At 36.4% G+C, this 21602-nt stretch overlaps 1 protein-coding gene across 2 annotated transcripts in view; it reads right to left on the reverse strand.

The window, feature by feature from the left end:
• Positions 1–18437, reverse strand: part of svild (supervillin d) — a 72580-nt gene extending 54143 nt beyond the window's left edge. Inside the window, exons 1-7 of one of the 2 annotated variants that reach the window (XM_073828174.1) lie at positions 17930–18437; positions 14830–14864; positions 10985–11043; positions 9677–9789; positions 6020–6161; positions 4876–5306; positions 3573–3708 (exon numbers count right to left, since the gene is read on the reverse strand). In XM_073828174.1, the coding sequence (XP_073684275.1) occupies positions 3573–3708; positions 4876–5306; positions 6020–6161; positions 9677–9789; positions 10985–11043; positions 14830–14864; positions 17930–18285 (1272 nt within the window). In that variant the 5' untranslated portion in view covers positions 18286–18437. Of the gene's footprint in view, positions 1–3572; positions 3709–4875; positions 5307–6019; positions 6162–9676; positions 9790–10984; positions 11047–14829; positions 14865–17929 lie in introns of both variants that reach the window. The other variant, XM_073828173.1, reaches the window with a different exon arrangement.
• Positions 18438–21602: the final 3165 nt, after the last annotated feature.

Here is a 21602-nt window from a genome sequence, read left to right on the forward strand (position 1 = left end):
AACATCCATAATGAATCAAAAAATACCAAAAAAAAAAAAAAAAAAACACTAGCACACAACTTAATGTATAGCATTACTCACCTAGGAGTGGAGCACTACAAACTATGCTGAGGCAGATAGTGAAAGCAGAGGAGGTGCCTGAGGTGAAAAAGGAATGACACAGAGGGTAAAGACAGGGTAAAGACAGAAGGTTTTTCTGAATCTCACAAAAAATGTCTGGGTCCTAATTCAAATAGAATAATAATATTGTATACAATAATATTACATAATATAAAATATGTATATTTTTGTATACATTATTTTTAATATCCAAAATATTTAGACAAGTATACAAGCATACTGATGGCCTAAAAGCTAAAAGACAGAGTAAAGAAAAAAAAATAGAAAAAAATTTCTTGACAGTTTTAGTGAGATTCATTTGGTTAAAAGGTAAATCAAGGTAAAGGAGAAGAAATCAGAAAACACAACTACAAGGGCTCCAGCATCTCCAATCCAAAGATATTTCAAACAACTTAACACTCACAAAAAAAAATAAAAAAATAAAATAAAAATAAAAAAATAAAACGCCTAAAGCCAAGAGTTTACCAGGCAAACGGTTTATCATTTGAGTCAATGACAGTCCAGAGCTCCAGAGGAGCGATTAGATGGTGTGACTGGATGTCAGACTCATGACTGAAGAGGTGCAAAGCTAGGAGCACCTCCAGGGGGGCTGAAAAGAAAAAAAAGAGATTGAAAGAGTGTGAAAGAGAGAGACTGGGCTGAGCTTTCCCATAAAATGGAAATTCCCATAAAATGTTTTCAGTTGGCTCTGTTTTAACTGAGCTCACACTTTTCAAACTGTTTCTAGTGAGCACTCAAAAAGTGTGAGACAGAGCAAATAAAATAAAGATGAAAAGACAAAGAGAGAAACTGACTCATCATTCTTGAGAGGATTACAAACTGTGCATCAAATCCCTGGGCTTTAGGGAGATTTTCTTCGCAATTTGATTTATCTGTAAAGGGGCAACACATTAATCCTCATCTGCCGAGGAATCTCTAATTAAACATCCGACAAAGAGAGCAAATTATTTAGTTTTACTGACTATGCCCAACAATGCTTAGTGGGAGACCGAAGATTTTGACACCGAGTTCTGTTTCACATAAAAAGAATTGTTGGTCAAATCTGGATGGCAGAAAAATTGAAGCTGAACCAAATGAGGATGTCTGGATGGTAAAAGTCTGTAATAAGCTACATGTCATTATGGTCAGGGGCTTAGTTTCGCCTGGCTAAAAAATAAAAAGTTAGAAGCTGTAAGTGTATGCATGTGTCTGCAATGTGCGCCCTTGACACTAGAACTGCATTAATTTAATTTTCTTTCTTTTTTTTCCCTCCGGGCAAAAATAATGACAACATCTGCTCATTTTTATTTTTTCTTTGGCACAGATCTCATTATCTGCCCTTTCACAATCACAGATGTTCCGTTCGGCATTCAGGCCTGCTTCTTGATTACATGATTTTATAACTGTATGTCTCATAGTTTCTTATGTCTTTCCAAATCTGTTTGTTATTGGATCTCACATCTATATTCTGTGGTTAAATTACATTGGAGAGACTGTTTTTACAGGCTTTTTATTTGGCTATGACTGTCACATTTATAGAGCCACCAAATGCCCCAACAGAAACTGAACATCATCTCTAAAACTCTGACAGGGTGATAAGGACATTGAGGGGACTTGAAGACTCTATAAGGATTCATTTTTACAATAATCACACACTGACTGCTTATTACCCAGCTCCTTGCATTAAGTAAATAAACAGATATGGAATATTAATTTGAGTTGAAATTATGTGATAATGTGAGAAGAAAAAGGGCAAGAAATGCTAAAAGAAATTTGAACAAGCACAACGCAAGGCCAACACATATTAGCAATCAAACAAACATATCTGACAGAGGATAAGTGATTTTAAACTATTTTCTAAAGCTGAGCAATATGAGTCAGGTTAGACCTAACCTCACTGACAAAGCTTACTGATCAGCTCTTCAGCCAGCCAGCGAGTTCCCCAGGGTCAGCTTAAGGCCCAGACCAAAAGAAGATTATTCACTGAAATTTGGCACAAATGATGCCTTTTTCCCCCACTTGGATTAGGAAGCAGTGTGAGACTGAAAAAAAAAATGGAATTTAAGATGTTCTTCTAATTAAGTCATGGTGTTGCTAAGGATTCTGGGCCCATTGCAAAAAAAAAAAAAAAAAAAAATCTGATTTTTTCTTACTTGCTAAATGTGTTAAGATAACCTAGATAAGGGTGGTACAAAAAAGGAATTGCACCCCCATTTTGTCAGTCTTTCATTAATTACTTCCATGTTGTTCCAAACCTATATGTGATATTATTTTCAGAGAAAAGCAAAGAAAATCGAGCTCTTTCAATATAACAGTTTCAAAAAAGCATTCACATACCAAAAAATATATAGAAAAAGTCTACATGACTCATGCAGTATATTCCAACTCTTTTGAATCCATATCATAGTACTGTGCATGGAAAAGAACAAAATCAAATATAAATTGATGTTCACATTTAGGGAATTCACATTATCTAGTGCTTCATACTTCAGTCCAGTAGATGGCAGAAATGTAGTTTTTACATTGTCCCAAATGGAACCCTAAGCCCATACACACTTCCATGACACAACGCCGTTGTAAAACTAAAAGTGTGCATGAAGTGTGCCATTTGATATTTAAAAACAAAAACAATAATAAATAAATCAGTAGCAGCTTTTTTTGCTGACACTCTTACGTTAAAGTCACAAGATACTGCCATTATATTGAACTCACTCCACCAGATAATTACTAATTGTCTTTTTTTAAGCTGCTCAGAAGAAAGTCATTTTTGTATCAACCACACTTTTTTTTTTTTTTTTTTTTTTTTCTTTTTTTTTTTTTTTTTATTGAGCGCAATAAAACATAGATAGACAGCAACATGATGACATAGACTGAGACCAGTCACAGATATATACACAGATATATACACATATATACGCAAATGAGACACAGAGGGGGAGAAAACTAAGTAAAACAAGACAAAACAAAGCAAAGAAAAAAAAAAAAAAAAAGAGTACAAGAAGATGGGAGCAAAAATTAGGAAAATCAACCACACTTTTAAAAGCAAGAAGGGAAACACAAATCAGTATGTTTCTGTGGGTATAAATGTAACTGAACATGCTGGTTAGATTTCAGGAATTGGTAAAGCTGAGTGGAAATTCTTCTCCTGTGCTCACACCCCCTTCTCACTAGGACAGCCCAGCAGAGGAACTTGCTGATTCAGCACTGGAAACTAACTCTTCCTCCCCCACCCTTCCCAGAGGATTTACCATCCCTCTAACAGCTCCTCACATCAGGAGAGCTTCTTCTGCAGTCTATTGTTTTATGCTATCTCCACCCTACAGCCAACCAACACAGACACTGCATGAACCCCAAACTGCACCCAACAACAAAAGAGTTGAGTACTGTGAAAAAGTTTCAATAGGTTAATTCAGCCCATTTTTCTCAGCTACGGACAGTGGAAGTGGAAGTTGTTTGAGAGTGTGTGTGGGTACCTTCTTCCTCCAGGCATTCTCACTTTCCTGCAGCTGGACATAACGGTCAACCAGGGATGTCTGGACCACATTGGTGATTTTATTCTGATTCAGCTTGCCACTGCACTCATCTTCACCACTCTTCAACTCTGCCAGCCTGCCAAACAGAAAGGCTAAGCATTACAGACACACACAGACATAGAGAGAGAACTTTCCTTTTAAGCAGCTTCTGTGTTTAGAATGTACCAGCAGTATAACAAACATCATTAATGGACTTCAGTGGGTTCATTCAAAGCTGGGTAATTTTAAGAAAATGGAAGCTGTGTCAAAGCTGTGGTTTAGAAGTTGCTTTGGTGCACATGCAGGAGATGCAGATTTAAGGGAAGTCACTCGGCGGCCATATTTGCAACGCCTCCGGGCAGCTATTTCTGGCATCCAAGACCAAGTCCTATCTAAATGAACGGGGGAATCCTGAAATCTCAAAAATGGCTTGCCGAACTCATAATTAAATTACATATTTCAAATCAGCAACAAAATCTAAAATCGTCTGCCACATAAATGTTGTTCCTTATGCTCAAATACCATTTTAAAGGCTTATTTTTAGACTAGACCAGCCAATGCAAATGTTCAGTCATAAGCAGGAGTTTCAGGTTTTTATAGGAACTGGAGCTTTAACAGCAGCTGCAGTGATGCAATGACTTTACCAATCACTAATTGGCTCTTTTGCTTAAAAGGCAGGGCATATTCTTATTCTTCCATGTTTCCCCAAATCATAAGTAATAGGAGTGCACCGTCTTTTGTATGTCAATATTTTTTGTTCAAACCTAGCATAGATAAACTGATTATCTGTTTAAAATGGTACTTTAAATTGAAATTCATACTACTTAAAATATCTTCAGATCAACATTCACACTTTTCTAAGCGTAGCATGTTAAACAAATCAAGCGAACAAATTTTCATTCAATTACTAATTTGCAAACACAATTTAGTCTGCCACAATCAAAAGATGAATTGCAGTCAAAAGCAATAATAAACCAGTCATAAGACTTAAACAAAGAATTTGTATCAGCCATAACATTTACATTTAAACATTTGGCAGATACTTTTATCCAAATTCGTACAATGATTCATCAATAAACTGATAAAATGCAAACTCATTACCTTGGCATCACTACCTTAAACAGCTCTACTGTTTGAGTTAAAATAAAATGTTTTTAAGCATAAAAACTAATTTTTCCACTCTCCCACACACTAACCCCCCAACAATAGCTACCCCAGCTGTCAATCAAAATCATGAACATGACAATGGCTACTCCCAACGTACCTCTCTTTGAGGGAGGAGCTCATGCTTCCATCCAGGCTGCTGTCTAGCTCCTCCTCTTCTACAGATTCAGTGATGGAGGGGGTTTTGTCCACAGAATCTGGGGAAGGAGTGCGAGGAGTCTCACTCAAGCTGCTTTCCTCTCTCTCAAGCCACCTCTTCTCTCTATCCTCATCATCATCCTCAACCTCTTCATCCTCGTCCTTCTTTCCATCAACAACAGTCAGCGTCTTGCAGGTTTTGATGGCAGGACAAGTAATCTGCTCCAGCTCAGTGGGTTCTGTGTCCAGACTAGTTGAGTGGCTTTTCTTCAGGATGCCTTTGATGCTGTGCTGACCTGAGTTCTGTCTCTGCAGAACTAGCGTAGTTGCTTTTGACTCCTCTGTGGCCACAGAACACTGCCTCTCTCTCACTTTCTGCTCATTCTGTGTATCCTATAATACACAATGCCAAAAATACATTGAGGATGAGCTGGAGAAGTAGTTTGAGGTTTTGAGTGGATGCAGTTTTACACTTCTTACATGAATCCCTTATGTGCACATTTTGTTAGATAGACATTTGTTTTGTCTCTAGATGTTTTGTTTCCTAAAGACTCAATTAATGGTGCGACTTGCAAGAATGAGCATTTTAACAGAAATGTTTCAGATTAAATAAATCACTGCTTAAAAAAATCTTGCCAGCAAATTAAATAAAACAGACACAAAGCAGTCTTTACACAACATGTAAAAAACAAGCACTGATCCCCACACCCTTTAGCTTCCTTTTTTTTAATACATGTGCCCAAACTTTCTGTCTTCCAGTAGGAGAAAGAGAGGGAGATAAAGAGATGCGACTGGTCACTTTCTGAGTGAAGGAATGAAAAACATGGTTGGTGGTCTATATAAATGCATCACTATCACACACATCCCTCAGTGAGAAAGGAACACTGAGACACAGTAACCCAGATAGAGAAGGGCAGGAGAGTGGAGATTTATGAGGGGTGCCACTGCAGATCACATGAGGATATTACAAAAAAATGCTGATTAACGAGGAGCTGTCATAGAAACGCATAGCTGTCAGAAACGAAACAAAACAAAAAAACAAAAAACAGTAAGAGTAAACTAACCTAACCCATCTTCAATTTAGGTTGTGCAGCATGAATGCGTACCGTTTTTAGCACATTCGCATTGTCCTTGTTTCTCGCATCCTCCTCTTCTGCAGTGAAGGACTCAAAGCAGGTTATCTTCTCATCCTCTATGAGATTCTTTCTTTCTTCAGAACTTGTTTCACCTTCATCTGATGAGGAATGGCTGGATAGGGGAGATATGTTTTTATAGAAATCACATTTTAAAGTTTCATTTTGGATATTTAATTGTACTATTTTTTTTCCATTTAAAAAGCTAAGTATGTGTGATTAACTATGGAAACCCATTTCCACCACAAAAAAAAAAGATTTATCTTAAAATTATGACTTTTTGTGATATAACTCGCAATTGTGCATTTATTTCTCAGAATTGCGAGTTTATAAGTCAATTCTGTGATATCAGTCTTTTTTTCTCCTCAGAAATTGACTTTATAACTCTCAATTGCAAGTTTATATCTCACAATTCTGAGAAAAAAGTCAGAATTGCAAGATACAAAGTCGCAATTACGAGAAAAAGGTCAGAATTGGCTCTGTGCACAAGATGGCGTCGGTGAGCTTTGGCGACGCGAGTGCGTGCATACTTATTTCCGGTCTTTGTGGCGCTCGCATTTACTTTATGGGGAAACTTGGCTAGATAGATATAATGAATGTTTTTCAAAATAAATAAATAGCGAATAGTTGTTTATCAAAGACCAGAGAAAACATCCCCCTTATATTATTGCATACCTCTGTGTGGAAATTCATCAAGATACAACACAGAGATTGCTTCATTCTTTCTTCTGTTGATTATGCGGCAGTGGCAGATGTTATTAATAATCCACTGGGATCTCTTCATTCATACACAAACCATTCAAATGTGCAATACTGGACATTACGGAGAGTTGATTGTTTTCTGACTGCTATTTATAAGCTCATAAGGTTTGCAACTGTCAAACGAGATGATCAGAGATTTCTGCATTATGGACAGTGTATGTTTTATTAATTTTATTTAGTAACATCATTTAACTCTCTGTACAATTCAACATAATTTAATTATTGTAAGTTTGCATTTATTAAAAGATCGGTTTGCATTTCCCTGTGTGTTTCTATTAATATTTAGGCTATCTGTTTCGTTAATTATGTTGCATAGCATAAATCATTATCTGTCTCTAAGCAGTGCATATAGTCTGCCTATATTTTTGAGATTTTTTGCATTTAATAACAAATACATCAAATCTTTAAATGAATCATAACTATTTATTATTATCCTTTTACAGTCAGTGTTCTCATTTCTAAATATGTTTGATGCAAAGTTATCTGTGTAACATATTAAAATATGTTGTGAAAATGTTGATGGAACAAACTGATGTATGTGCAGAATTGAGAAACGGATATTATTGACGAGCAGCCGTGTCTGGTAAATTAATCTAAAAAAAAGCCAGTATAATAAAAATATTTTCGAGAAAAAAGTTATTTGTACATTTACATAAGTGGAACGGGGAAATTACATTGTGTAGAAGACCACGAGTTCAACTTTCATTTCGTAAAGAGTAGGGATTAAATTGTTAGTGTATTTTATTCATTCACCGGACCGAACATACATAAGTTTCAAATGCCACTGGCTCAATTAACATATATAATACAGTAGTAATAACACGTCCATATCTTACTTTAATTTTAAGTGACATTATACATCCTGTAAACATAAATAGAACGTAATATTTGGATTTCTCCGGCTCTCTACACCGGCGTTTAGCAAATCCGGAAGCATTTGTGCACACACTCGCTAGACCGGAAATCCAAGATGGCGGAGATATGCAACTAGCCAATTGCAAGTTTATATCTCACAATTCTGACTTTATAACTCGCAATTGTGCATTTATATTTCACAGTTCTGAGGAAAAAAGTCAGAATTATGAGATGTAAACTTAAAATTGCAAGAAAAAAGTCAGAATTGTGAGATATAAACTTGCAATTCTGACTTTTTTCTCGTAATTGCGACTTTGTATCTCGCAATTCTGACTTTTTTCTCAGAATTGTGAGATATAAACTTGCAATTGCGAGTTACCCAATTACCTTTTGTATTATTAATTCATTGGTGGAAACAGGCTTCCATAATTAGCAGATGCTTTGTGTTAAATAATCAAGTGAAAACAGCCCCTCTGATATGTAATGCTGTATGAGGAATCAGCCTGCTTTCCATTATGGTTATTCATTGTGAAAATTTACACATATTAAGGCGAGTCATAGTGATAAACGCGGCCAAACACTAAAAGCAAAAAAAAAGCATTCGGTCCAAATTCCACAGGTTCAAAAACTCAACTCACACACCCATACACAAACAGAACATATAATCTACAATATTACCTCACACAAGCTAACAAAATACACAAATCAAATTGACAACATGTAAGTATAACTGTTAACTGTAACTATTAACTGTTTATAGCTAAAATTCATGTTTGTAAAAAGACATTCAGAACAGTGCCTGGCTAGTGTAATTTGAGTTTGAGACCCCTGTTTTACACCCTCACTGTGTGACTCCAAAACCTTGACCCAGGACTGTCAGGCTACACCTAGAAGATAAAAGCAAACTGTTAAGATCTGAAAGAAACACAGCTTGCAGCAAAATGGGCCAATGAACCAGAAACATCTACCACATACACACACACAAAATCCTATGCAACCCAAAAAGTGCATAGGACCTGGATATTGTAGATTCACACTACATCAGACACCACACAAACCATATACCAGTACCCTGCTGCGAAAATGGAGCCAGATGAGATGGGATCCAGAAGCCTTGAGTCTGAAGTTCCTACAACAAGTCAAATTTATAGCAGACCTCTGTCTTTTGTAAAATAACACTCTATCAAATCCCTAAAACCAACCTTTAGAACAGCAGCTTTGCTCAAATTCTCCCTCCCAGAAGCCCTTGGTTTGTAACTCCAAGAGACATTCATACAATCCAGACAGGGCTCAAGGAGGTCAGTAATATGGAGTGCTTGGTCATGACGCAGATATTCAGTGATAGGTAGCAGAGGTCTGTTCTTTAGTGTAATAAGAAGCAGACATCCGATCTTTAACATATCAGCCTCACTACGTTCTAGAAAGTGTGCCACCCACACAAACATGCATAATAACCTTAGACACATGTCACGGTTGAGCTACTGGTTTACCTTCTGGAAAGCTTATAATTAAAGTATCAAGACAGACATTCATTCAAAATACACACACACACACACACACACACACAGAGAGAGAGTCAGCAGGCTTCACAGAGATGCTTATCTGACAAACAGGCATTTTGCATTCATCTGGTATGACTCACTGCCATCCTGGCAGGACACATATCAAAACTAAACCAACACAAAGGATTATAAACTCTGACAAAAAGCTTGTGTTAATCACCTTAGAAGGGTCTAGATGCAAATGAAAAAGATTCCTAACCATATGCATGTTTTTCTTCAGTGGAACACAAAATAAGATTTTTATTTTTTTTACACTAAAAGTCAAAGGGGAACAAAAAAAACACAACACTTACACTTTCACTGTATGGACAAAAACAGAAACATTTTTAAATTACCTCTTACAGAAGAAACTCGGTCATACAGGTTTGGAACAATGTGAGGGTGGGTAAATAACAATTGTAATTTTTGGCTGAACTACCCCTTCAACCCTAAATAAATAGCTGTCTGTTACCTGGTGAAAACTGTCCTCTTCTCACTTAAATGCTCTCTTCGTGGCTTTGCATTGTGACTACTGTCTTCTGCTTGGTTTACTGGATTTGCTGAGATATCTGTCTTCTCCAACCCCTTGTGGCCAAAGGGGAAAAAAACATGAATACAGAGATTTTAATCTCACAATTAGCCATTCAGGACCAGGCAGTTTTGTCAAGTTTTTTTTTTTTTTTTTAAACAAAGCTTGGACAGAGCCAGAGGAGCTGCAGGGGTCTAGGCACACACACACACGCACGCACAGCCTGGGAAAAGCTGATGTCTACAGATTGAATGAGGCCAGTGGGATGAAAGGGACTTATGGGAGGCCATAGAGGTCAAAGTGGTTTTGACTGCTCTCGATTCAATAGCTCTAAGAGTGAGGAAAACTAGGTGAATTGTATTGCATTGTATTGCATTGTATTTCTGACCCTGCATAGACAGCAATGAAACTACCACGTTCAAGGCTTTGTTGTTCCATTGCTGTCCATACAGGGTCAGAAAGCTCTCGGATTTCATTAAAAATATCTTAATTTGTGTTCCGAAGATGACCATAGGTCTTACGAATTTGCAACGACATGAAGGTAAATAATTAATGACAGAATTGTCAATTTCAGGTGAACTATCCCTTTTAGCACAATCAATTAGCATTTACAATAACACACTTAAAATGAAAGATATACAGTATATAGACAGACAGACAGACAGATAGATAGATAGATAGATCTGAAAAATAGAATTTTCTGCAAAATTCCCTACTATATGTACGTTTAACAGTCACGTATCGACTCCCTGAGGTAATATTTTTTGCTGTTGTTGTTTTTACAAACAATGGAACATTTTTTTTTGGGGGGGGGGGGGGTTACTGACAGCATGCTATAAATACTGTCATCAGAGTCTGAACCCAGAGCATTCCCTTAACTTCAGTTTTCCTTTTTCCACATATGCAAGCAGAAAAATATGCAATTTTCATTCAACTGTCCTTGAAGACACCTGGATGTCTTCAAGCCCAGCTTTCAGGCATTCTTAGAACAATACAGCTGACAGAAAACTCGATTCAGGACATACGTTTAATTGAGTGTTCAGTCATAAATATAAATTTGTACAGCACAGTGCTGTAATTCCACTTAGTGCTACTAATGCTGAAATTATACAATCCACCTATAAATCCTCTAAAATATTTGTTTTGTTATAGGTACCCATAACAGTCAAATCAACATTTGCTTGAGAGATGATGCAGGGTGACAGGCAGATCACATGTCCATCACAGTGCTTACAGATAAAGCGCACTTACTTTTAATAGAGACGTCTTGGCAGGCATACCGGTTTTGGCGTCATCATCTGCTTTCCCGTCTTCTGTCAACACACACACAGAGGAATGTCTGACCGTGCACATGTAAGCACACCAATCAACGTGCCTGAAGTAGCTTTACTCATACTGCACACGATATCACTAAGTGAAGTCATGCTCCCAGGAGGATTGTTGTACAGTTTGTTTTGGTTTTGATATTTACTAGAAAAATAACCCTTCACACACACTCTTATAAACTCTTATAAAGCTCTCTTATAAACACTTATCATCAAGTACTTCTCTTAACATCAACCCACTGTGCAGACCCCGAAGAAATGACTTTATGAAAATCACCTGTTCAGTAAGAGCGTGATAAGACCAGATGGGAAAAGGGAACCTCTGAAAATTAGTTTGGACGATAGTCCTTTATGAGAACCAGGGCTTTGCAACATTCAAAATGGGGTTGAGAAGGCTTTTTTTAATTCCATTTCAAATAAAACAAAAGAGAAAACAGGATGAAAAAATATAATTTAAAAGGAATTTGCAGTGCTGTAAGTGTAGTATCTACTTAAATTATTAAATTAAAGTCTGTACTACAACATTTCCTGAAACACATGTTTATTATTAGTATGCTTTATTATAATCAATAGATATACATTACTGTTAAAAAATTTAGGGTTAGCAAGATTTTGTGTTTTTGAACAAAGCCTTTTATGCTCACTAAAGCTTCATTTATGTGATAAAACAGTGATATTGGAAATATTATTACAATATCAATATATTGTAATATACTCCTGGGATAACAATGCTGAATTTTCAGCAGCCAATAGTCTAGTCGTCAGTGTCGCATGACATTTCAGAAATGATATTTCAAAATATTAAATTTGGTGCTCTAGAAACATTTAGTATAATTATCAAAATGAAAACAATTGTGCTGGAAAGCATGATACATTTGATACATTTTATTTCAGGATTCCCCTTACTCCCCTTTCTCTGGATAAGTGTACTGTAAATGTGTGAAACTCATTAGCATTCCTTATCCTCTAACTGATTTCCATCAATGCAAGAAAAAAACTCCTATATTTAGCCACTTGCTAGCAATCGTCATTTTAAACATATGGAAAAGCTTAAAAAGAGGACAAAACTCCTATAGCCTTATGCCCAGTGATAGCACACTTCAAAATCTTAGTGGATATATATTTGGTATATCCATTTGGTAAACTGCTGTACATTTTTTCATCCAGTTTTCTCTTTTGTTTTATTTGAAATGGAATTTAAAAAAGCATTCTCAACCCCATTTTGAATGTCGCAAAGCCCTGGTGCTCATAAAGGGTTTTACAACAGGGAAGTACACACATTCAGAAACGGGGAAGAGATTTCATGTATTTATTTATTTGATTAGAATAAATAATCAGTGGGCAAAATATGCTTATTTAATTGAGAGAAGCAGTAATCATAATCACTATCACTGCCACTATCACTGATGTATTTTGTGCCTCTAATTGTATAGTCCAGTATAACAATAGGGGTAGTTTGTGAGTCACACAACACTGGGAATTATTGCTGTTGAAATCTGACTTTCCTGTTTTTAACTAAATTGTTCATCAGACAGCTATTACTGTGTGGGTTGATTTTATAGTAAAATTCCAGCTGACTTCACAAAATTGTCCTCCAGAGGCACCACTGATGGGATAAATCCTAAAAGTTTACTCATTCAAATAAATGACCTCATCGCAAAGCACTTTAAAGCAGGTCAGACAGAGAACACAGCACAGAAACTGTGACCAATCAAACCAACCCATATAAAAGGGGTACTCGAATTACATGGCTTGGAGGCCACTTTCAGATCTGGCAAGAGTAATCATACCTCATGCGGCTTAAAAATGTGTTTGTTCTTACACGAATGTGCAGTCACCAACAAGTTCAGCTACATCACCTCATTAATTACAGCAGTCATAAGGCATAAGTGCAAACATTACCCAATTTACTTGAATATGTTACTGATCTGATTCATGTGTGAATGTTACACTTTGAATATGCCACAAAATCCACTAATTTATTGTGATAATTTATGCCTAATTTATGCCTAATAACCAATAAATGACCAAAATTACTAATCTATACCATGTTGTGTTAAAAATGTAAACACACTAAAAATGTGGTTTAAAAGCTAAATGTCAATTCAGGCATCGAAATATTATAAAGTACAGAAAACAGATTCTCATTTTGAGAGCAATAGATAATATAAAGTATTGGTACATTATTTGTGTTAATGAAGATTGACTTCATAAAGATCACAGTTTCCACAAAATATAAATATATTCTAGATCACATTATATATTCTATAATAATAAAATAAAAATGTTTCTAGAGCCTAAATCAGATTTTCAGAATGTTTTTTTGGACTAGAACTGCAACCAATGTGGTGCCAGTGTACTGTGCATTCCTAAATTAAATAAACATTTAATTTTTTTGGCAACCTCATCTACACTGTAAACAAGTGGCGAAAGTAGATGGTGTCTAAACTGCCAATGAATGACATTCTGTGAAACCAGATGTGATGCAATATACTAGAAATCATCCAGTAGAGAAAAGTGTTAAACAAGGAAATGCAATTCCCTTAAAAAAAAAAAAAAATCAAGATTCTGGTGTACAAGCCACTCAGGGGGCTGGATCTACTTTGAGTTTCACGCACTTCAAACTAAAAAAAGCTCTCAGTGGGACCAGGATGACTGTACACAAATGTGCACATCTGTGTGAGAGGCTGTTAGCATGTTTCACTAGATTCTCTCCAGCTGTATGAGTACCTTACTGCATCCAACCTCTCCAGGAAGTCTAACACATATTGATAGCGACTCCATGATGCCAGCAAATGACAATATACCAGAAACCATCCGGAGAAAGAGAGAGAAAAGTCTTGTTTTCCAGAGTATAAAGTGCATTTTTGGTTGATTTAGTCACTTTTTGTCAGCTGAGATGCATTTCCTGTTTCCACCCATCTTCATTTGAACACTTTATATTTTGTCACACTCAACACCACTATTACAGGTGCACCGAGTGCCAAGTTTAGGAGCTACTCTATCCACCTACTTCCTACATCCCATGATGGTTTTCATAAATAATGGGAGTATTAACAAATTACTATCAGTACATCATGAATAAACCCAAAAGCTCAAATGAGTGAGGAGTCTTACAGCAGAAATATTATGAACGTGTTACAGTAAATATTACTGTATAGTAATAGCTAAGTCTGTACAGTAATTTACTGGAACACTGATGGATATTTTTAAGTGGTATCTCTCATTTTGACAGTTACATTTTCCATCTTTAGAAATACTCCAGTAAACACTGCTGCTAAAGAGGAGCCAATTATGTTTTAAAGCGCAGTGTGAAAAACCAAGGAAAAATACGAGTGAGGATTTGGAGATAAAAAGAGTGTCTATTATCCTTTTCTTACTAATACACCAAAATACAAAGAAAAAGGAAAATAATCAGGAGCAACAGAACACAGTTAGCAAACTGAAAGAGATTTTGTCTTGCGATATTAATGCCACATGATGGAAAATATATAGCTCATTTATTCATACAGACTAGTACAAATGATCTGTAGTGCATCTTTTTTATTTTATTTTTTCAGTCATTTTGAGTTAAAGTTTCCTAAATCAGAAGTGCCATTAAAATTACAATAGACTAGTTTGGAAAAAGGTGGATTCAAGTACCATTGCTATGTAATGAGCTCTTTAAAACTGTGCTCTTTAAAACATTAGAGTTTGGCACAATGGAGGCAAGAGAAAAGAATTCTTTGTTTCATAAAGGGTCTCTTTGAAACCAATAAAAGGAAGACTCACCCTGTGGATTCTGGGCTTCATCTGCTTCCAGTGGACTGTGTGTGGTAGAGAGAGAGAAAGGCAATGATTCATAAGTTCATTGATTAATATGTTGCAAGCACACAAAAGATGACGCAGCTTCACCTAAAACCCTTCTCTGCTTTGCTGCCCCTCATGGCATTTCCATTGTCCTTTCTTGACAAATCATGATTTGTTTGTGAAAATGTTTGTACACATTTTATGCAAATTTGTGCATATGCATGCTTAGTGAATGAGACATATTGTTTGTAAATATCTTAAATTGTCATAGCATGTTTAGTCATATTAGGTTTGGTATGAACAGGTTTTTAAGCAAACATTATTTTTTGTCATAATTTTCTTACTCTCATGTCCTTTCAAAACCATATTGCTTTCATTGCCGTGAAACACAAAACAACTTTAAAGAATCTTCAAATGTAGATTTTTTCATAATCAAGTTCATAATGACCACATGGCGCTTATGGCACAAGTTTGAAGCCACAGAATTTTGCTACATTTTGAGCATTTATGAGTAACATTCAAATCTGATTTTATAGCTGCTGCTGCTGCTAAGTGAATAATTATTAATGTGTCAGTGTAACAGATGATAGAACTTTTTTTTAATTAAGGTAAAACTTTGGAAGACTTCAGATGGACCACCTTTATGGTGGTTTTTTGTTCCTTTTTGGAACTTGACAGCTCATGATCACCATAAAGTGTTGCTGTCTTGTGTTCCATGAGATGAAATAAAAATAGCGTACAGTTTTGAAACAACATTATAGTGAATAAACAGACAAAATGTTAATTTTTGGGTAAACTAAACTTACTAACAACACATTAGTAGCAATGGAAGACAAAGAAAAAAAGGAGCAAATGTTTGATGAAAGACTAGGTGAGGGGTTGAAATGCAGCCTGACCCAACTCATTCATTCATAAAGAACAGACTGCTATCACAGCTGCTTGCAGCTAGGCCCTATTAGACTACAGTAGTCAACATTCGAAGTGGATCAAAAAAGTTCATCAAAGTTGTCCTAAGATAAGAACGGGTATTCTTTTTGGTTTTAGGACAAAATTTAATGAAAGGTTTTGATCCACTTCGAATGTTGACTACTGTAGAACTTTCAGAGGACACAACCCAGTGTCATGCTGCTCTCATCCCCTCATATACAGTACACTGGCTTTAGCACCTCTCTGTTGGAGTCTATTTTACAGAGATCTTTAATTTTTTCTATCCCCGGTGGCAATCAAAATATTATCTTATTTAGTACATAACATATTTTAATAAAACTTTACATTGATACATTGATTCAAGGCCATTTGAGCTTTGGAATAATATTAAATATTAAAACATTCCAACATGTATTTTTACTTGCCTTAACACCTCAAGGGATTGTGTCAGATTATCAGCCAAACAAAGCTGCATTTGTTGTATAAACACAGAACAGATGAGCGAGTAACCCCTATATATTGCAGCTTTTATAACATGTTTTCTGTTATCTTACAAGCCTTTTGTAGCTCCACCCCTTTCCAGTGACGCATTTATTATCATCTGTCTTCTAATTGTATTTCCATAGCGTGACGGTAAAGCTGTATGAATTTATGAATTAACTGCTCATATGGAAATCTTCCTGGTCTACTGACATTTGTTATGACATCTACATCAGACATTAGAATGCACATGATAACTTTAGTTAACTCTACAATAAGTATATGCACTTCATCAGCTAAACTATATTCAACAGTAATACTACAGAGCTACCACAAAAGCAGAAGTTTAAAGATGGCTGCATCCTTGTTTCTCTGATGCATAAGGTCTAGAATAGTCAAAAGTTTGGACATATCTACGCATTCTTTATTATTAATATTTTACACAATTTATATTACTAGCAGAACTTTACCTTTGAGGTGGATTGAAAAAAAAAGAAAGAAAAAAAACACCTCTTTAAGTAGAGGCAAAGATCACTCACTCTTTAACAACTCTAGTCTTCTGTTCCACTCTTTCCTTCTTATTTTGTCTGACGTAACATTTAGTTAACTACTAGTTGAAATTGTGCAGCACAATGTAGCAGTAAAAGAAAAAAAACCTGTGAGGTTAATTTAGGCTCTGTGTCAGCAGACACAAAGCTGAATATCATGTTCTTAGATCAAGCACTGCCAGCACATCTGATGCACATAGTCTTACTGACCCTCAAACACAATGTAAATAGCTAAAGACCAGTGTCAACTCATAAATTACATCCACTTTGGCCCCTATCAATGATATTCAACTTCCAGATTTACTTTCACTTTAGGACATAGGTAAGACCCAGATAAGAACTTTACAACACAGACAATGAAACGCTAAACAGTGACTTGCTGGGGCTGGACTGGCTGGTTTGACGTGTGATTGAGTCTGAGAATGAACAATGTCAACATGCAACTCTCATGTTTACGCTAGAATTGTTAATCTTTGAGAAGGTACTGTAAGGTCTTACTGGAAGGTGATACTTTGTTAGACTAGAAAATCAAGTGAATATATCACAGAAGTCTAATCAAATAAAACATAAAAAGTAAACAGGACTTCGGCCAGTATTCATTTCTTCTGAAATATTTTTTTTATCTTACAAATAAATCCATCAGTACTTTTTCAGGTGGTGAACCAAGACCAAGATCTGGACCAACTAGCACCAACTAGTTGTAGCTTTGATCTATCAACAGCAGATCACTTGGAATTATTCACTGACCACTACAGTTTGAGACCCACTGGTACAGAAAATTTGCACTGAACAAGGAGGAGAAAGTTCTACTCTGTTCTTCATACAAGAACATTCCAAGGCAGACTGATGCTGCATAGCTCTTCGCTCTCATCCAGAACCCCCGCACATTTGCTTATAACATCCATGTGTGTAATTGCTCAAAAATGAGAAACACTCCATGTTGACTGTTAAGTTAAGAACAAAACAAAAATCTTAAATGTAAAAAAACCAGCAGTATGTATCCTGTCATGGACCTCTTTACCTGCCCTCAGTCTGAACTTACTAAGCAGTGAAACATGAGATATGTGTTACTCTCTAAACAGTTAATGTTTAACATAGCAGGATATTACACTGAGGCTCAAACTCACCTGTGATGCTGGCGTGAACATGTTATTTGGTTGCTCTCGTCGCTGTGGCTAACGAAGCTGTTAGAGCATGGCGTGGCATCTGTTTTTGCCTCAGAATTGCTCATGTCTCCTTGTCTGCTCAGAGCACTGCTATCTTTATTGTACTGACTTAATACGGAGGAAAACTCTGTCATCTTCTGCTCAGAGGTCTGTGTGGATTCCTGTTGTTTTTCCCTCCGTGTATATAAGGATGAACTTTCCTCCAAGTTGGCGTATCGTTCAGCCAGCTCCCGCCTTCTCTCTGCCTTGTAGCGGGCAATACGTTCAGCTTTGGAGTCCAGAGATGAGTCTTGCAAAGAGTCCAGAGCATCCATCATATCTCACTCCAGTTACACGTCCTTTGGCTGAGATGTAAGCTACAACACGGAAGAGTTCACTGCTCCAATGACTGATGGTGACACTGGGCGGTACTGCTCACTTCCTAGCGGACAAAGAGTCTGCCGATACCATTCCACTGTTGAAAGAGACAAACAAAATGAGTTGCCTGTTTTGGAATCAAAAAAGGCTTTTGTTCAAGCACTGAATAAAGCAAGAAACTAAAAACAAGATTTTTTTTTTGGACTGAATACAAAACACTGGCACAATCAACACACCTACACTTTAATCCTCCCTATGGCAGTTTTTTGTCAGCCAGGATTTGTCGAATGAAAGCCTGTAAAGGAGAGAAGTGATTCGGCTAAAAGAAAACTCCTGCCCACATTGCTGTGATTCTCATATTACTCTGAACAGCCCCAGAGAAAGATAAAGAGAAAGAGAGCGAGAGATTAACACCAAAGTGCACTCCACACACACAAGTGCTGTTTTTTAACACCTTTAGTAGCATTGTGGTGCATAGCCTGTTTTTTAAAGGTTTTTTAAGAGGTCATTCACACAGAACAAATGTCTGTGTTCAAAAGACATAAGCTTTGTTCAGATTGTCAGTCCAAATCTTATTTCTATGCATCCCTGAATGGAATATTATCACATTAAGCAAGTGGAAGGTAAATTAAATAAGTAAATAAAAAATACATTTCAGTCAGACTGCTCTAAATGGATTTTTGCTTAGGTTTTTTTTTGCCTATATCACTTTTCTCACATCACGTAAAGCAAACACATCAGACATTGTTTGCAGAAAACATGTCTTTGCAGAAACAAGGTTGTGTTGTTGCAAGTCAGGCAGAAAATGACATACTGCAAGTCTACACAACTTTTTGAGTTTTAAAGCTGGCAGAAATGGCAGCAATGGAATAAATCAACACATTCCAGCTTTTCTGGCACTTTTCTGCCGCCATTAAGGTGACATATTATGTCATAAGACAACATCTGTATTGAAAACTGTAATGCTGTTATTTTTGTGGCATACCAATGCAACATCGTTGCCATAAAAACCAATACAGATATTCCATAAGGTAAGCACCAAATTGGAACTGAATGGTTGTGATACACAGTGTGGACACATGTGGTTCAAGCTAATAATTTGATACTGAAAATATTTAAACTTTTTAGACTTTTTATTATTTCTAAGAATTTAATGAATTTCTCTCACTGCATCTGCATACATTTTTTAACTGAGCTTGTGGCAGAAGTTACCTTAGAAAGCAGCATAATCATGCTAGCTAGATCCTGAAACAGACCTCCATGTGAGGACTGTACCTATGCATCATTAAAAATACTCAAAGTACGCCACTGAACAGGTATTGAGTCATGGTCTGTGAAATCCATTTCCACAGAAGACCACTATGACCAAACATAGGCATTACACAAGAACGCACAAGTCTTTCACCACAGATTTGTTTTCATTCTAAATGCATTTAAATACCAGCTCTATGTGTCTATACATGTCAGCATGAAGCAATTACAATCATATCAGTTTGTGTGTGTGTGTGTGTGTGTGTGTGTGTGTGTGTGTGTGTGTGTGTGTGTGTGTGTGTGTGTGTGTGTGTGTGTGTGTGTGTGTGTGTGTGTGTGTGTCTGTAAACACCACTGTGGGTGATGGAGACTGCTGCTGTGAAAGACAAAGAATTATGTGCTGATGTTTGTGTTAGTGGGTGTTTGGAGGCACAAAGGGAAGTTATCATGGCCCTCCTGGATTCCTGCTGCAGGGTGCAGGGGTTAATGGGCCACATCTGGGACCTGACGTTTAATAGCTTCCAAACAGAGTTAGGGCGAGAAGCAGAAAGGCATACAGAAACAAAATGGAAGAATTTGGGTAACTATAGAGTATAGAGTTTGTACACAAGAGAGAATGCAAACAATAATGATGAAAATGGCATTTTTAATACTGATTAATGAAAGGATCATGGGACAAAGGGAGACTGAAGGCAGATGGGAGGAGGGTGTTGAATGATGGTGTTAGAGGAACAAGGTAATAGCAGAATGACATCACCATGAGAGGAGCTGTAGTTTCCCATGACTAGGGTGAGTGTCACAAATATGCCTCCCTGTGCCCATAGCTTGATGGGTAGCTGAGCTGTACAGACGAGAGCTGTAGAGCAGTTAATCATTTTCTTTTTCAGTGACCAAAGTTATATGCAACACCTATTCTGAGTGTTAAGGGTTTTGAGAATATATTTATTTTAATATCCAAAGTATATGTTTATGCCATCAAAGCCTGCTGTTGATGCAATGGTCAAATACCATTATCATATTTAAAATAATTATTTTCCTGGTAATTTTCCATACCAGGATTAAAAAAAAATAATAATAATTAGTCCTGGTTTCCTTAGCATTCACACTATCATTTTTAGCATCTAACTGAATATCCAAAACACTGTTGTGTGCTGGGCTAAATGTACCTGTTGTATGTGTGTACATATAGTGCTATTTTAACTGCTTATAACTCACAAAGAGTTAATAAGATGTGTAAAGTAGTCAAAATAGCGACAGGAATTCCTGTGTTGCAAACAGGGACATCTGTTACAAGTTGCCCATGGTTCCAATGCCTGTACTGGCAATATACTGTAGCTGTATCTAATTACATCACATCCTTATATATATATAGTAGTCAACATTCGAAGTGGATCAAAAAAGTTCATTAAAAGTTGTCCTAAGATAAGAACAGGTATTCTTTTTGGTTTTAGGACAAATTTGATGAAAGGTTTTGATCCACTTCGAATGTTGACTACTGTATATATATATATATATATATTTTTTTTTTTTTTTTTTTTTTTTAATTATTATTTTCTTCTTCCCCCCAGTTCATTTGGATGCAGACGAAGACCCACCTTCTCGGTGCAACTTAGTCAACTTTTTTGGTGTGCACCAATGTTAAAATGACTGTGTTATAATTATTCAAATAAATCACATTAACACATTAATCACATAGGTCACAGTTAATTTTAAATTTACTAAACCTGCCAAGTGTGAACACAGCCTTAAGGCATCACCACAGGAGCGTTTAGCATTAACCAGTGTGTATTTCTAATTATCTGGGCATATGTCAAGGTCTGGTTACAAAGTAGGGATAAATCACATCCTTCTAGTTTAAACTACTGCAGAAAAAAAATAAATAAATAAAAATAAAAATAAAAAATGTGCATGTCTGAAGACATCAAGCAGTAATGTCATAAAATCATTATGTTGATGAACATGAGCAAAAATGCCAAAAACGACTGAAACCATAATTCACAATTCTTATTCCAAGAGAGTAAACCCC

The sequence above is a fragment of the Garra rufa genome, chromosome 22 (assembly GCF_049309525.1).
Source record: "Garra rufa chromosome 22, GarRuf1.0, whole genome shotgun sequence".
Lineage (NCBI taxonomy): Eukaryota > Metazoa > Chordata > Actinopteri > Cypriniformes > Cyprinidae > Garra > Garra rufa.